Below are 15152 nucleotides of genomic sequence, written 5' to 3'. Positions count from 1 at the left end.
AAGTCATATTATACATCTGATACCTCAGCCCTATTATATTGTAAATAGTTTGGAAGAATGTGGGATGGGACAGAGAAACTCAAGCTGGCTGGACAGCTATTTGAGTGACAGACTGTTTAGGGGGACAAATTAGGGACTCCGACTCCCTCTTTCCAACTCCCCTACCTGCCCTATAATCATAGTTCATTAACACAGCAGTCAGATTTCTTTTAAGTGGTTTATTCTTGAATTTCTTCTTGAAACTTAGGGAAGATAACTTGTTGGGACAGTAAATCTGCAACCAAGACCCCTCGCCTGCTGAGTCAAGGACTCAGGGGAAGCTTGTCTCCTCAACTTCCTCTTGCCAAGAAATTTTGGGATACTCCCTGGTCCATCTGACAGGGGAAACCTTCCTTCAACTCCCCATGTCCCTCCCACAACAGGGGATCCCTTTTTACCTGGGTAGCACTCATCTGCCTCACTCAGGGGAAATGAAGGAGAGTAGGAGCCAGCCCAACAAGGGTCCTATCTCACTACACTCTGCTGCCTTCACAACAAACTCTTTAGGACTTCACTACAATAACATCGAGTATAGTGAACATACGACCATTATAAGTATTACCCCATTGCCTGGATTAAGAACAAAGACAAGTATTGGATTCAATCATTTTATTAGTCATTCAATGTCAATGTTACCATTTTTTACATAATACCTAGTTTTTATCTCAAAGGGATCTAATTTTAGTACATCATGTTAATAATAAAAACAAGCCAGAGAATATGGCTAAATCTCAACCAGTCTAGCATTTTAATATCCTCTGGACAAGGCAAGCTAGAATTCAATCACTTTACACACACTTAGGGTAGTGTTTCAAAAAACAAACAAACAAACAAAAAAAAAACCCTAGGAAGCTGATACAATTTAAAGCAGGGGAAAATGAAGATTTGTTTTGGTCTTTTATTCCAGCAAATTATACTTTCAATTAACAGCAACAGTGATACCATAAAGAATGCTCTGCCTTTTTTTTCTTTCTTTCTGAACTTTAATACAAATTAAAAGTAGTATTGAAGTCTGTTGGGATGGAAAATAGCTAATAGCTGCATTTATCTGTAACATAATCAAGAAGCAGCTGATTTCCCCTATCGATAACCAGGTCCAGGCTGAGTATAGCCCTGAGTGAAAGGAGGGCGATTACGTGCATAAGGGTTAGGCCCACTTGGAGGAGGGGTCATAGTACTTCCAGGAGGTGGAGTGTAGCCCGGTCTTGGCTGATAGGCACCTGGTTGACTTTGAGCCATTCCAGGTTGGGAGGCAGGGGTATAATTAGTAGGCTGAGAAGCTTGAGTAGTGTAATTCTGTGCAGGGTAATTGCTCGCCTGGTACTGCTGAGGAGGTTGAGTAGGCAGTTGTTGAGGCTGTCCAGAAAAGCCAGGAGCTGGGGGCTGGGAAGTTGGTTGTTGAGCATATCCCTGGAACTGTTGAGGTGGTTGGGGTCCAGCCTGCTGACTGTAGCCTGGTGGGAAAATAAAATAATCAACAAGACACCAAGTGTGTGTGCATGCGTGCGTGCATGTGTGTGTGTGTGTGTGTGTGTGTGTGTGTGTGTGTGTGTGTGTGTAAAAAATGGTTTTACAGGATCTGATTAAAAAACAGAAAAGTCAAAAAAGTCATTTTAGACACAAAAACTGTCTGAAGATGATTAAACAAACTTGGACAATAACATCGCAGGCATTTGTAACAAAGCAAGCAGAGTAGCAAATTCTATCTTGCATTATTTCAAAAACCAAATAATTATCTAATGCTATATGCAGCAAATGCATTTGCAGAAATAGTAAACTAATTTTTAAGTACAATTTTATTTTGTAAGCTAAAGCCACAGTATTCTTTCATTTGACTGGTATTTTAGAGGGTGACAAAAGAGGGACATTAATTGAAATTTCATAATATGGTAGTCCTACATAAAAGCAATTTCACACAAAATCACATTTCATAGTGGATCTTCTTAAATGTAAACCTGCAGAATGTTTGCAAAAAATAATATATGCAAAATTAAGAAAAATATCACAATGCTGTTGATGTATTCTATGAAGGCAATGAGCACTGTTTATTCTTCCCTATAAATCATAAGAAGTTATACTTTGCTTAATTCTTGCAAAATGTTAGTGATTATTTTCAAGATTCCTGAAAAATCAGCTCCTTTTAGATTTAACATCTGATATTTTGTTTCAGATTATAGCACACATGCACACTTAAATACATGAAAATGCTACCCACCCCCATCAACATATGTATTTGTAATTGTTCCGATAGGATAGAATGGGTTTTTTTAAAAGTTGTTTCAACTGAAAGCTTTTATCTCTACTATGAAACACACCTGCAGCTACTTGCAATGAAACCTCTCCATTGACTGGAATCCTGTCAGCATTAAATACCAGATACATAAGAAAATTATTAAAATACGAACACCCCTAAATAAAAAATTAAGGATTGAAGAATTCATTTGAGTATATTCTGAACTCACCTTGAACTTGGGTTCAAAATTTACTCATGAAAGAAACTTTTTGATAATAGTCCATAAACAAACCTGAAAATGGCCATGAGTAAAGAAGACACATCACTGTGTGTCAAAAACGGTCAAGTCATAATGCATCAGTTTCATATTTCCACAATTTATGCTCTCCAAGTTGGCTATCACAATACCTTTTAATTTGTTAAAGAAAAGGAAACCAAAGAAAACTGGGAATATAGAGATACTCTTTCTTTAATTATTTTTCCTTTTTTTTTTTAAACAAATTTAAGGTTTTATATAAAATAAAATTTAAAGTTCAAACACTTTATTTAGGAAGGGGAAAAGATATTTAGTGACCATCTTACTGAATACTAATTAATAAAATAAAAATCTTTGAATTATGTGATTCCTTCAACTAATATGGAAGACTTTTATTTGACTTTTATAATCTACTTTTTAAAATTCAGGTCTGAGTATCTGAAAGGGGAAAAGAGATAGTGGGACCAGTATATTAACTAGAATGACAAAAATAGCCACTCTAGATAGATAAAAAGTTTTGAGCAAAAAGAATGGAGTAAATTTCTTGTTTCTTGCTACTTTATTCAAAATTTTTAGAGTTGAAATTTTTAAAAAATGACATATAAGGGGGCAGCTAGATAGCTCAGTGGATTGAGAACCAGGCCTAGAGATGGGAGGTCCCAGGTTCAAATCTGGCCTCAGCCACTTCCTAGCTGTGTGACCCTGGGCAAGTCACTTGACCCCCATTGCCTAGCCCTTACCACTCTTCTGCCTTGGAGCCAATACACAGTATTGACATATAAAAGCATTTATTTAGACAACCTATCATTAACTATTTGCCTAAAGGGCAAGAAAGTCCGAAAAATTAATAAACATTTGATTGACAATTCCATTTCACCTCAATGACATGCTACAGTCATGTACCAGTACAAATTTTCCCCTTTCAAAGAAGCAATTATAAAAATTAAAATTAATCTCAATAATAAAAATATTATATTTTAGAGATTTATTAAATGATCATTAGAAATAAAGGAATAAAAGGGATACAAAATAAAGACCACATGCCCATGGCTGATTAGCCATTTCAAAATCCCCACTCACCACCACCACAACACTTGCTGGCAGGGCAAGAAAGAGGACGGAACCTTCCCCGTCCTTGCCTAATATCCTATCTACAGGAATCAGTGGGCTCCCAGGAAATGTAGTTCTTTTTTAGGGTAACAAACTTTCAATTATACACTATTGAGAGAGATTATGGGAAATGGAGCTTCTGCAGCTTCTTAATAGAATGGCATAGTAGAAAAAGCCGAGGAATAGGAAAATGTCAGACCTGGGCTGTAGTTAGTCCCAGCTCTGACTGATATCAAGAAACTGTGTAACCTTGGGTAAGTCATGAAATCTCATCAGAACCCAGCTGCCTTATCAGTAAAAATAAAGAGTTCAAATAGATGTTCTTTACCATTACTATCACTTGAATTATTTAATTAGAATTTGCATTATTTTGAATAAAAAAACTTCTTTAGTTTGTTTTTTATAATATTACAACATGAGTTTAAAGTGGTTTTCTTTTTTAATTTATTCTGTGCCCTGAAGGAATGGCAATTCTACAGCTAACCTGGATTACAACCAATATTATAACAATAAAAATCTCTATACAACCAAGAAACTCCAGTTGATGTCACATTTATTTCATCAAATTTCTGAGACTAAATTTCAGAACAAAAACCAGATAGTTCCTTATATAGCTAGCAGGATTTAATATGTATTCATAAAATTATTTTGCATTCAACAGCCACAATACTTGTGACAAAGCCCTATATAATGAAAAAGGCAGAATGTACCTATGTCCCTCATTGTCACTACTGCCTTAAACCTAAAAGGGATCCTTGAGATCATCTAGTTCAAAACTGGTTATTTTACAAGTGAGAAAACTGAGGCTAGAAATGTTCAGAATTTCCCAGTCACATAGCCAATAAAAGGCAGAACCCTGGATCTGAACTCAAAAATTTTAAATCCAATACTCTTTCCAAAAAGCCATGTTCCAAACTCAACCTGATAGAAAGCAAGCCCTTGAATAATAAAACAAACATTTATTAAGTATAAATAATTCCCAAGAGAAATATTAAAATACAAATAAAATATGCAATATGCACAGGCTCATAAATGTGTAAAAAACCCTACAATTTATATTCTTCATGTCGACTCAAAATACCTATTAAATGAGCCCATTTCAATCCAACTTGTAAGAATAGCTTCCATTCAAATTTCTATTGTTTCAGAAAATTTGTTAAAAACCTAACTTGCAATTTATGGAAACTGATTTAAATCATTCATTGAGATTATTCTTTCAAAATATTTGGTTATTAAAAAAAAAAAAAACCAACACACATTGGTTTCATTTTAAACAATCAAGAGGATTCAAATTAGAAAAAGTTATGGAAATCAAAATTTCTCTTCCACATCACAACTTTTCTTTTTTGCTGTATTGCTGATCTGCACAACAAATCAAATGGGAATTTTAGGGGAGTTTTTGAGGATGCCAGAGAACATGAAAAAGCCAGCAGATGACAAAGAAAAAGTTTAGAAAACTCAGAAATGCATACTTAACCCAAGACTTACAATAAGGTATTGTAAACACCCCATAAAAAAAAAAAAAGAAAAATTCAGACTTCTCTGGTACAAAGGGAGGGCAAAAAATTTTGATGCAGATTTTACAGATCTGGGGGGTGCTGAGCCCCTAACCCTCATGATATTGAAAGAATAAATGTATTTGAGGGTGAAGAGCTAAAATGGATTTTTCCTTTAAACAAAAAGCATTAAGTCACCTAGAGTTTAAGTGTTACACATCAATTAAAGGCCTGGGGAGCCAAAAAAAGTTAAAATAGTTAGAATAGGAGGGAAGAGTTTCACTTAAATATCATTTACTTAGTGACATGTTCTTGTTTCCTGCAAATTAAGCTTATTTTAGTAGAAGGTATGTATTTAGTGAATTCCATGAAATTAAACTCTGTTTTGTTGTTTTTAAATTGCTAAATGCATGTGTTTGATACTCATGCTGAAGTCCTAATGAAATGAAGGGTTAAAATACAATTACTTAAAATAGTAAAAATGTGAAAAAATATTAATGTTGTTTTCCACCAGAATAACCAAGTACTATTACATGCATAAAATTCAAGTAGTTAAAAATTAGATACCAGAAAAACCATAAACTTAAATCCCTTCTGTCAGCTGCTTACCTGAATACTGCATACCATATTGCTGTGGAGGCTGAGCCTGTGGCTGCTGAGTACCATAGCCGGCCTGTTGTGGGTACTGTTGATACATCTGACCTGTAGATTAAAATAAGAGAAAAATTTTAAATCCAACAAATATATCCCAACATCAATAGCTTATATTCCTAAAAGGAGATAAAAGTATAATCTCCTTTGATCCTGACAAGACCCTAGAGGTAGTATTTTACAAAAGAGGAAAACTGAGTCTCAGATTTAAGTATATTGCCTAAACTCTCAAGCTAATAAGGTAGAACCTAGATTAGAGCTCAATCCAAATGCAATATCCTTTCTACTTCAATGGGAAATCTCATCATTCTGCAAGACTGAACCAGCTTTGGTATTCACACTTCAGCAGTACCCCTCTACCCTCTCTAATTGAAGGGCAGTCACAAAACCCCAAAGTTCCATTTAAGGAGAGGGTCCAGCACAACAATCTTCTCCCCATTTTTCACCAGCTGAAATAAACTACTTTAGGATTTCTTTGGACTTTCCCATCACGTGCCTGTGCCAGTTACTTGCCCATTCCTATCTATTCCTTTTCAGCTTCCTTTGGAGAGCAAGGGCTTTCTTTTTATTTTTATATACAGTGCTTAGTAGATACCCCCATCTATTAAATGCTTAATTCCCATTTGCCCAAATATGAAAAAGGAAAGGAAGAACACCTTGCCAACTGAGTCCAGAAAGTGTTTTTGTCTCTGATCCCGTAGAATGTCACTCCAACGGGTAAATGAAGTATATAGCAGACATTCAATATTGGAGAACATTTCACCAACACAAAATTTTTATCCTAAAATTTGCCAAGTGAATATACACCAAAGTGATAAATGTAAAAGTCAGAAAACCTGATTTGATACTCTCTCTTCTTTCTAGGTATTCATTGAACTGCTTTCTATTGGTTTGCTCTCCCTACCCGTCTGACCATTCCTCAGTCTCTTTTGCTAATTCATCATTAACATTATGTCCTTTAACTGTGGATGTACTCACATGGCTCTAATTTTTATCTCTCTAAATTCTGTCTCTTAGTGACCTTATTAGCTTTCATGGGTTTACTTTATCATCTCTAAACAGACATCTCCCAAATTGATATATTCAGCTCTTTCCCTCAACTTCAGCTGGGCATCTTCAACTGCTTACTAGATATTTCAAAATCAATATATTCAAAATAGAATTCATGATCTTCCCCAAATCTACCCCTTACCAAATTTCCCTATTTCTGTTGAGGATACCACAACTCTTTGAACTACTCACATTCTCAGCCAAGGCATTATCCTCAATGCCTCACTCTTCCTTATCCCATCCCATTTCTAATTTCTAGCTCCTTTATAATTTATATCCATTTTGGTGAAATCTCATTTCTAGTTCCACTAATATGTCTTGTATTCATTACCTTCTCTCTATTCATTCAATCACCACCCTGGTTTTGAGCCCTCATGACCTGTCTTGTTGAACTATGGTCCATATGAACTATGAATTTCCAATTCAATTTATCCTCCAAACAGTTGCTCAAGTTTTTCTCCTAAAACACAGCTCTGACCATGTCATGCTCAATTACTGAAACTCTTTTAATTGTTCCCTATTGCCTCTAGTATAGGATACAAATCCCCTTTTGGGCTTTTAAAGTTCTTCATAACCAGGCCCTGAACTACCTTTCCAGCCTTATATACATCATTTTCCTTAATGTTCCACCTAAACTGGACTTAGCCATATGACATTCCATCTCTCATTTCAGAGAAGCAGAGATTACAGGAAGAACAAAACAGTATATATTATCAGTTGACTTTGCTCAAAATGTTTGTTACAAGGAAGGGTTCAATGTTAGAAGAGTAAAGGGAAATAGCGAAAAAATAGAAGGCAACAGAGCATTTGGTCAACCAGAATATGTAAACAATTCTATTTCCTTTATGACTTTTATTCAGGCATTTTGTATGTCTTGGTTAAAGGCTGCCAGTAAGCATCAATATTTAGCAACTCAGCAGCCTTGATACTTATTTGAAAAAACTGCTAAAATAATTTTATCTCATAAAATTATTATAAAATTATTTCAAGAACTTATAGAAGTCATACAATAATAAAATAATGATTAAAATTTATTTCAAGAGGTTTTAAAAAAAATAGCAGCTTTTGGGGGCAACTAGGTACTTCAGTAGATTGAGAGCCAGTACTAGAGACAGTAGGTCCTAGGTTCAAATCTGGCCTCAGATACTTCCCAGCTGTGTGATCCTGGCAAGTCACTTGACCTCCATTGCCTAGCCCATACCACTCTTCTGCCTTGGAACCAATACACAGTATCACATTATTGATTCCAAGAAAGAAGGTAAGGGTTTAAAAAAAAAAAGCAACTTTTATTATAAAAGGAGATCTTATGACAGGTAGTTTTTTGAAGTAGCAAACTATTAGCTTTGGATAACAAACCTATGTGTTACCAGGTTTAGGTAACAATGGATGTTCCCTAAATGAAAATTTATTGTTTCAAAAAAGAGATATGGATCTACAGCACTAATCAATAACATATTTTAACAAGGTCACTTTCAGTTAATAAAGGTATAACGTTCTTAATTGCCATGCTAAAGACTTAACCCTCATCAATTAGAAATCTCAAATTCTTGGCACAGAATAATTATATTACTATTAATAGTTTAGTTTAATTTATTGTATTTATCTTAGGTAAAAATGAAGGGCATTTAAAAAACTTTGTTCAACAATGCAAAATTCTTTAAATGGGAATTCTGTTAAATGATTGTTTATGGAAGGACACATTTTGGCTACATAAAGTTATATTCTACTTTCTTTTTGAATCAATATCTCCCTTTACTGTAATTTATGCCACTAATCTGGAAGTTATACTTGGGTAAAAGAAGGAATAAAATCTAAGGCAAGCTAATAAATTTCTTCCCTACTCCTCACCAAAAGCGTCTAAAGTTTTACCCAAACCACACTCTCATATTCAATCTGACAATAAAATAATTGCCCAGAAAGATGTTATTATTTCAAAAGTCACAATGATTCTATGCCATCAAAAAAAGAAAACAAACTAGATGGTTTCCCATTACCTTTACCCCTCTTTACATAATAAAAATATATTACTAACTTGACTTTTTAAATATATATAGCTGGAGCACCACCTGGTGTTTTGCTGTGGAATCTTAAAAATAAAACAAAAAACTAACACTTGGGAAATAAGAATAAAGCTCTACTCATATTAGTTAGTAAGTAGTGCTCTGAATATACTAGAAATGTAATTCTAGTAATTTCCTATTTTAAAACTATGCTTAATCTCATAATTTAACCCTTATGTTTTTTACCTTCAATCTGACCTGCCTGTGTTTGCGCTCCTGTATATGGTGGCTGCTGTGGCTGAACACCTGGTGGATGAGCTGCAGATGAGGAGGAAGCAATGCTATCTGGTGTTCCAGAACGTTCTTCTGCAGGAGCACTGGGTGGCCCTGAAGAATGATGAAAAACATAATTAGAACCCAGCATGGAACTATGCATTAACAAGTGCTTAATACTTCCTTCAAAGAAAGTTAGATACAGAAAAAAGGAACTATATTTCAGAAGTGCCACATTTGTATCCTCAAAATATTAAAAATGCCATACATAGAAGGCTTTGAGGAGCTGTACTTTGCATCACGGGATGAAATACCCACACTAATACCATAGGTCTGCTAAATATCAAACATTTCTTCCTTCAAATCTTGAATTTTTTTCTTTACTTGCTCTTTTGCAAGTACTTACAGACTGTATATGAATCTTGCCCCCCCCCCCCCCCCCATCTAGCAAGAAGTACTATGTTCCTAAATTCCCCAATCAGAAGCAGCAGCTACCTCAGTGTGTCATTATTGGTATTACTTCCACATTTACCTTTATAAAACAAGTACTTATTCTGAGCAAAAGAAATTTAGACTATGACAAAAATCAAGTTAGCTCCTGAATCAAAGGCTATTGAAGAAGCAGAAGTAGCAGCAGCAGGTGTCCACAGGACCTATTTGAATGTTCCAAAGCCGAGTATTTAATATGTTGAAAACAATTAATCATCCTTCTTTTCTCCCTTTTCTATGTCCCCCCAAAGCCTATTCTAGTTCTTCAGTAGTTCTTCACCAGGTAAGCTTATATAAATGGATATCTGACCACAATGATTCGAATGTTACTTTCAACAATATCATCCATGTCTGCCCATCCATCTTGTGCCATTCTTGTCCACATCTTCCTATAAGTCTACTATCACTTCCTAGAGACTATCCTTAATTTGGAATATGAATTGTTCATTTATCATACCTCACCATCACCATAGGTTCAACATATGTTTCTCTTCCTATCCTATCTTTTCCTGACAACATATTTTACTCCTGTTCTTCCTTCAAACTCCCTCCCTGGTTACACACTGTAGCCACGTGTCTCCTTACTGGCCCTTATGTAATATTCATTTTTAAATCTCTTAGAGAGTATGTTTAATGGCCATACAGCAATTCTGTAAAGAGTTTTTTTAAAGCCATCTTTATTTCCATGGGAAATATGGGATCATTAGGAACAGTTTGAAATTTTCTAGACACTATAACTCCTTTTAACACTGGGCTTAACTTTTTGTCTATTTGTACTGTCTGTCCAGGTACATATACTAAAAAACAAGCTCTATAAGTTGTCTAGTCAAATGCAGGGTCACAAATCAAAATAACAAAGTAGATTATCTATCTTTCTTCATCCACTTGGCCTTTCTTGTGTGGATGGTTAGGCCCAACACTTCAGTGTTTACTGATCTCTTCTATAAGGTTATTCAATCAGCATAATACTATCTACAAATAGAAGCTAGAGAATCTCCCCATGCCCAGGGAATTCCTCTTTAATTTGGATTCTGTTGGATTTTTATACACAAACACCTCTGATGGAGTTTAATTGATGCTTATGCTCAAAGGACCATTAAATAGGATTATTTCACTTGTCATATTTTCCAAGAATCTTGAATAACTGTGATGTATCAATGAAAATTATCTTGTTTGGAAAGATGTCTGATAGTGGAACACTGCTCTATTAAGTAAAATGCTTCTGCATTATCAACAAACTATTAATAAGCACTTTGGGTTCTCATATACTCAACCTTTCAATATACTGTAAAATGGTAAAGATGCAATCCAGTGTTGAATAGTATTTGGAAAAACCTGCCTGATTCCTACTAAAATCTTCAAAGAGGATGTCCTCAATTTGTGCATGAATAAGTTTCAAAAGATTTTTTACATAGACAGTTAAGGATGCATCAAGTTTTTTTTTTATATTTTTATATATTTGCAGTGGTTTTTTTCAGTATCATTAAGATCCAATATTTTTTTCATACCTTAGATTATCTTCTTCCTTCAGATACTTTTGTAAATTAACCCCTCGATGTGCCCTCACAATTGCATTGGCTCCAACATGGTTCTCTTCTACATACTTTATTTTATACAGCTGCTTTTCCTTATTCTCTTTAGTGTGATTTCTACACCTCCTGTAAGCATATCCAGGACTGTGATGCTAGAGTCCAAGTAAGGTGATTCCACTAACCCTGATGGTAAAAATTTTTTAATAATTTTTACAGATCTTTTCTGAGGTATATAAGGATGATATTAGAACATAAGTATTGTTTTATTAGTTTAGGGATAAAAAGTAAAGTGGCTGGCTTGAGAACGAACTGGTTTGAAGCAGAGCAGAGAGTGTTAATTTCAGATGTGACAGTTATAATCATTTTTTTATGTCAATTACCCTGGCATTTGGCAGAGACACACTCTCTGAGAGACTCTCAAGGCTGGAGAAGGTAACACATCTTTGCCTCTGTCTGAGGGAAAGATCTGAAAGAGCTTAGTGTTTTCCTTTTCCAAGTTGGGAAAAACAATTGACTATTGTGGTTTTTATAGATTAGTTTATATTTGATAAGACCAAAATAAAAACTTGGACTTTGGGTTGGACTCTGAGACTGTTAAGGCTCATAGTGCTAACTTGATTCTTGTTGAGTCTCAATCAGCTAGCCTTTACTATTTTATAATTTGAAGTTAAGAATTATAAGGCTAATAGTGGTATTTTTATTTAGATAGTATAAATTTGGGTTAGTCAGATCAGGGAGGATTAATGTAGCCAGTGAATCACAGAAGCGGTTCCTTGCTGAACCAAGGAGTTTATTTGAGTGGATTTAGAATAGATCTATCAAAAGTATCTGAATAGTTGGAACCTGTAGTGGCACGTTTCCCATCTATATTTTATTTTTTAACTTGCCATTTATTATTTTTACAGATAGGTATACAAACGTAAAATCAACTTGTCTTCTTTCTCCTCCACCAAGTGCTAAATATATTAGTTTTATGAATTCTCTTTTTGCACTACCTCTCAGGTTCACATTTTCCTTTCCCTTTCCATAGTTAATCCCTAGCTTAGGCCCTCATCACAATATCCCTAAATTAGTACAAAAATTTCCCACGTGCTTTTCCTATGCAATTTTCTCCTTATTTCAATCCAACATATACAAAGCTATGAAAGTAACTTCCCTCAAATTAAGTTTGAATCAAGATAATGACTCTTTTGCCTACAGCAAGAAATCTAAATTCATAGTCCTAACAATTCAAGTCCAAGAGCATTCATGAAAAACTACATATTCTACTTGGCATCATTGTAGCACATTAAGTATTCAGTGTACATTTTGTCAATTTATGCTTCAGTTGTTCATCAAATATATCTCGTGAAATGTTATCTTCTATGAACAAAAACAGGGCCTCTTTACTAGTTTTAGCTAAGAAAATATATGTAATTTGTAAAACTATTTTCTGACCTATTATCGAAAAAAATTTAAACACTAATTGTCCTTTTTGTTTATTCTGCGTGAGAAACATGAAATGGGATTATTCAAGAAAGAACTGTATGAAGTTAGTCAGAAAGGAATGAAACTAAGAATATTTTTCAACCAAGAAATTTGATTTAAAAATATAGATGAACCTCCAAAAGCAGAACCCAACTTAATTTTTCTTTTGCTATAATTCTAAAGAAAGCTCTTTAAATAGATTTCAGGTTTTACTCAATAAATATTTATTAAGCACCTACCATCTGACAGGTACTGAAGTTGGCACAGGTAATGAGGAAACAAAGACAATCATGAAATAATCCCTGAATTCAATGCACTTACCTTCTATTGGCAAAAACAACACATAAAGTAGATATAAAATATATATGAAGTTAATAAAAGGTAATGGGGGGGGGGGGAGAAGAGAATTGGGAGAACTGGAAGCACTAGTACCTGATGGTATCAGAATTCCACCCCATGTAGGAGGTAGCATGTAAGTAACCTCTGAAAGAAGATAATAAGTCTAAGAGAAAGGTAAATAGGGAATAGATTCCAGGCATGGGGGATAATCTGTAGTGGTGAACTGGAAACAGATTGTAAAGGGCTTTAAATAATGAGCAGAGGAGTTAATTCTAGGGTGAATAGAGGTTTACTAAGTAATGGAACAATAAAGTAAGATCTCGACTTCTTGAAAAACTCTGGCAGCTGTGTGGATGACATGTTGAAGAAGGGAGAGACTTGAGACAGAAAGACTAATAATAGTAGGCAACTACAATAGTCTAACAGACAAGTGATGAGCCCTGAATAACTTTAGATGTAGACAAAAAGGGACATATGGGAGAGATGTTGTAGCATTAGGAACAATAAGATCTGACAACTGCTTGAATATGAATATGATTAGGTAGAATGAAGACTCAAAAGATGACACTGAGGTTATAGACTTGGATGGCCAGGAATAAAAGGTAGTATCCTCAAAAAAAAAAGAGCAAGTTACGAAGAGGTATAAATTTGGGAGGAAAGATGTGTTCTTTTTTGGACGTGTTGACTTTATCATGCTTATGGGACACCCAGTGTGACATGCAGCTGCTGAGGTGAGACAGGAGGTCAGATATATAAGGTGAGATATACAGCTCCAAGAATCATATGCAGGATGATGGATATGGACAATTAAACTTATCTGAGTGTAGCTATATAGAGGAAAAAAGAAGAAAATAAGATTTCAGGACAGTGTTAAAGAGTACCTGGATAATGATCCAACAAAAAAGACTGATATGGAGCACTCCCACAATTTAGAGGAAATGCAAGAGAAAGCAATGTCATAAAAACCCAGAGATGAGTGCCTCAGAGGAAACGGTAGTCAAATTCTACAGACAGGTTAATGAAGATGGCTGAGACATCAAACAGTTTTAAAATTTTACCTTTAATTAAACATGCATTCTTACCTGAAACCTGATCATCTGTCAGACCAAATGCTGACATGACGTTTTTGTTAATTTCATCTTGATTTTTTAATGGATCAAAAGCAGACATACTTGCTGCCATCACTTGGGTAGACTGTTTGCCTGAAGAATCAGAAGCGGCTGGTTTTTCTTCCCTACTATCCACAGTATCTACAGGTAGGATGAGAAAGATCAAAATTATTTTCATTCTAAACAGAAATAATAATATAGGTATAATATATGCAACCTAGGTGAATGGAAATACAGATTACTCAATTATCTTAAATTTTTTTTTCAATCACATACATATTTTAGATAATGGAATTTTTATGGTGGCAAAGACTGTTTGTAGACCAAATCTTTTATTTTAGAGAGGACATCATGTCCCACAGAAGTGGTAACAACTTCTCCAAAGTCAAAGACTAGAATCACATGACTCTACTGTTCTTCCCACTATATCATACTGTTCCCAAAGCTTCATAAAATTTTTGAAATCTAAATTAAGAGTCCAATTTAAGTCCCATTTTATCCCATACTAGGTAATTAAAACATATCAAAGATACTATATATTTAACAAAATCATTCTCCTATGTTCTATTCTACAACAAAAAATAATAAAACATCAAAAAATTAACATTTGCATTCTACTTTTTTCTAAAAAGATTAATCCTTAGTAGATATTTATTCTAACAACTCATGAAAAGAGATATGACAAATTGTATTTCTAGATGCAAAAATTGATACTTATGCAAGCATGTGTACACATATGTATACACACACATATACACAAGTCAGAGTAAAACAGTGACATAGTCAGAATCAATGAGAACTGGCTGGTGCTATATTCAATTCACACTAGCAATAATTTTGAACTACCCAAAATTAATAGTAATTAATAGTAGAACAAGCTCTAACAGCTAGCAATAAAAAACTCTTGGTAAATTCCTATAATAAATAATGATTTACATTTTTTTAAAGAGTTTTATGTACGCCATTTCATTTTTTGTTCATAATAGAGGAAGGCAATAAAAAACTGTTATTCCAATTTAAAAGGAAACTAGGACTCAGAAAGGTGCAGCGACTTTCTAAGTTTCTAAGGTTACATAGCTGTTAAGTCCCACAGGCAGAACTCAAACTT

At 34.5% G+C, this 15152-nt stretch overlaps 1 protein-coding gene across 2 annotated transcripts in view; it reads right to left on the bottom strand.

Moving 5' to 3' along the window:
* Positions 1-633: 633 nt before the first annotated feature.
* The window catches only part of TFG (trafficking from ER to golgi regulator), a 43078-nt gene continuing 28559 nt past the window's right edge, over positions 634-15152 (bottom strand). Inside the window, exons 5-8 of one of the 2 annotated variants that reach the window (XM_007493556.3) lie at positions 14018-14185; positions 9082-9222; positions 5744-5836; positions 634-1493 (exon numbers count right to left, since the gene is read on the bottom strand). In XM_007493556.3, the coding sequence (XP_007493618.1) occupies positions 1120-1493; positions 5744-5836; positions 9082-9222; positions 14018-14185 (776 nt within the window). In that variant the 3' untranslated portion in view covers positions 634-1119. The remainder of the gene's footprint in view (positions 1494-5743; positions 5837-9081; positions 9223-14017; positions 14186-15152) is intronic. The other variant, XM_007493558.3, reaches the window with a different exon arrangement.

This window comes from Monodelphis domestica, chromosome 4 (assembly GCF_027887165.1).
Source record: "Monodelphis domestica isolate mMonDom1 chromosome 4, mMonDom1.pri, whole genome shotgun sequence".
Classification (NCBI taxonomy): Eukaryota; Metazoa; Chordata; class Mammalia; order Didelphimorphia; family Didelphidae; genus Monodelphis; species Monodelphis domestica.
This window is presented reverse-complemented; position numbering and strand designations above follow the sequence as displayed.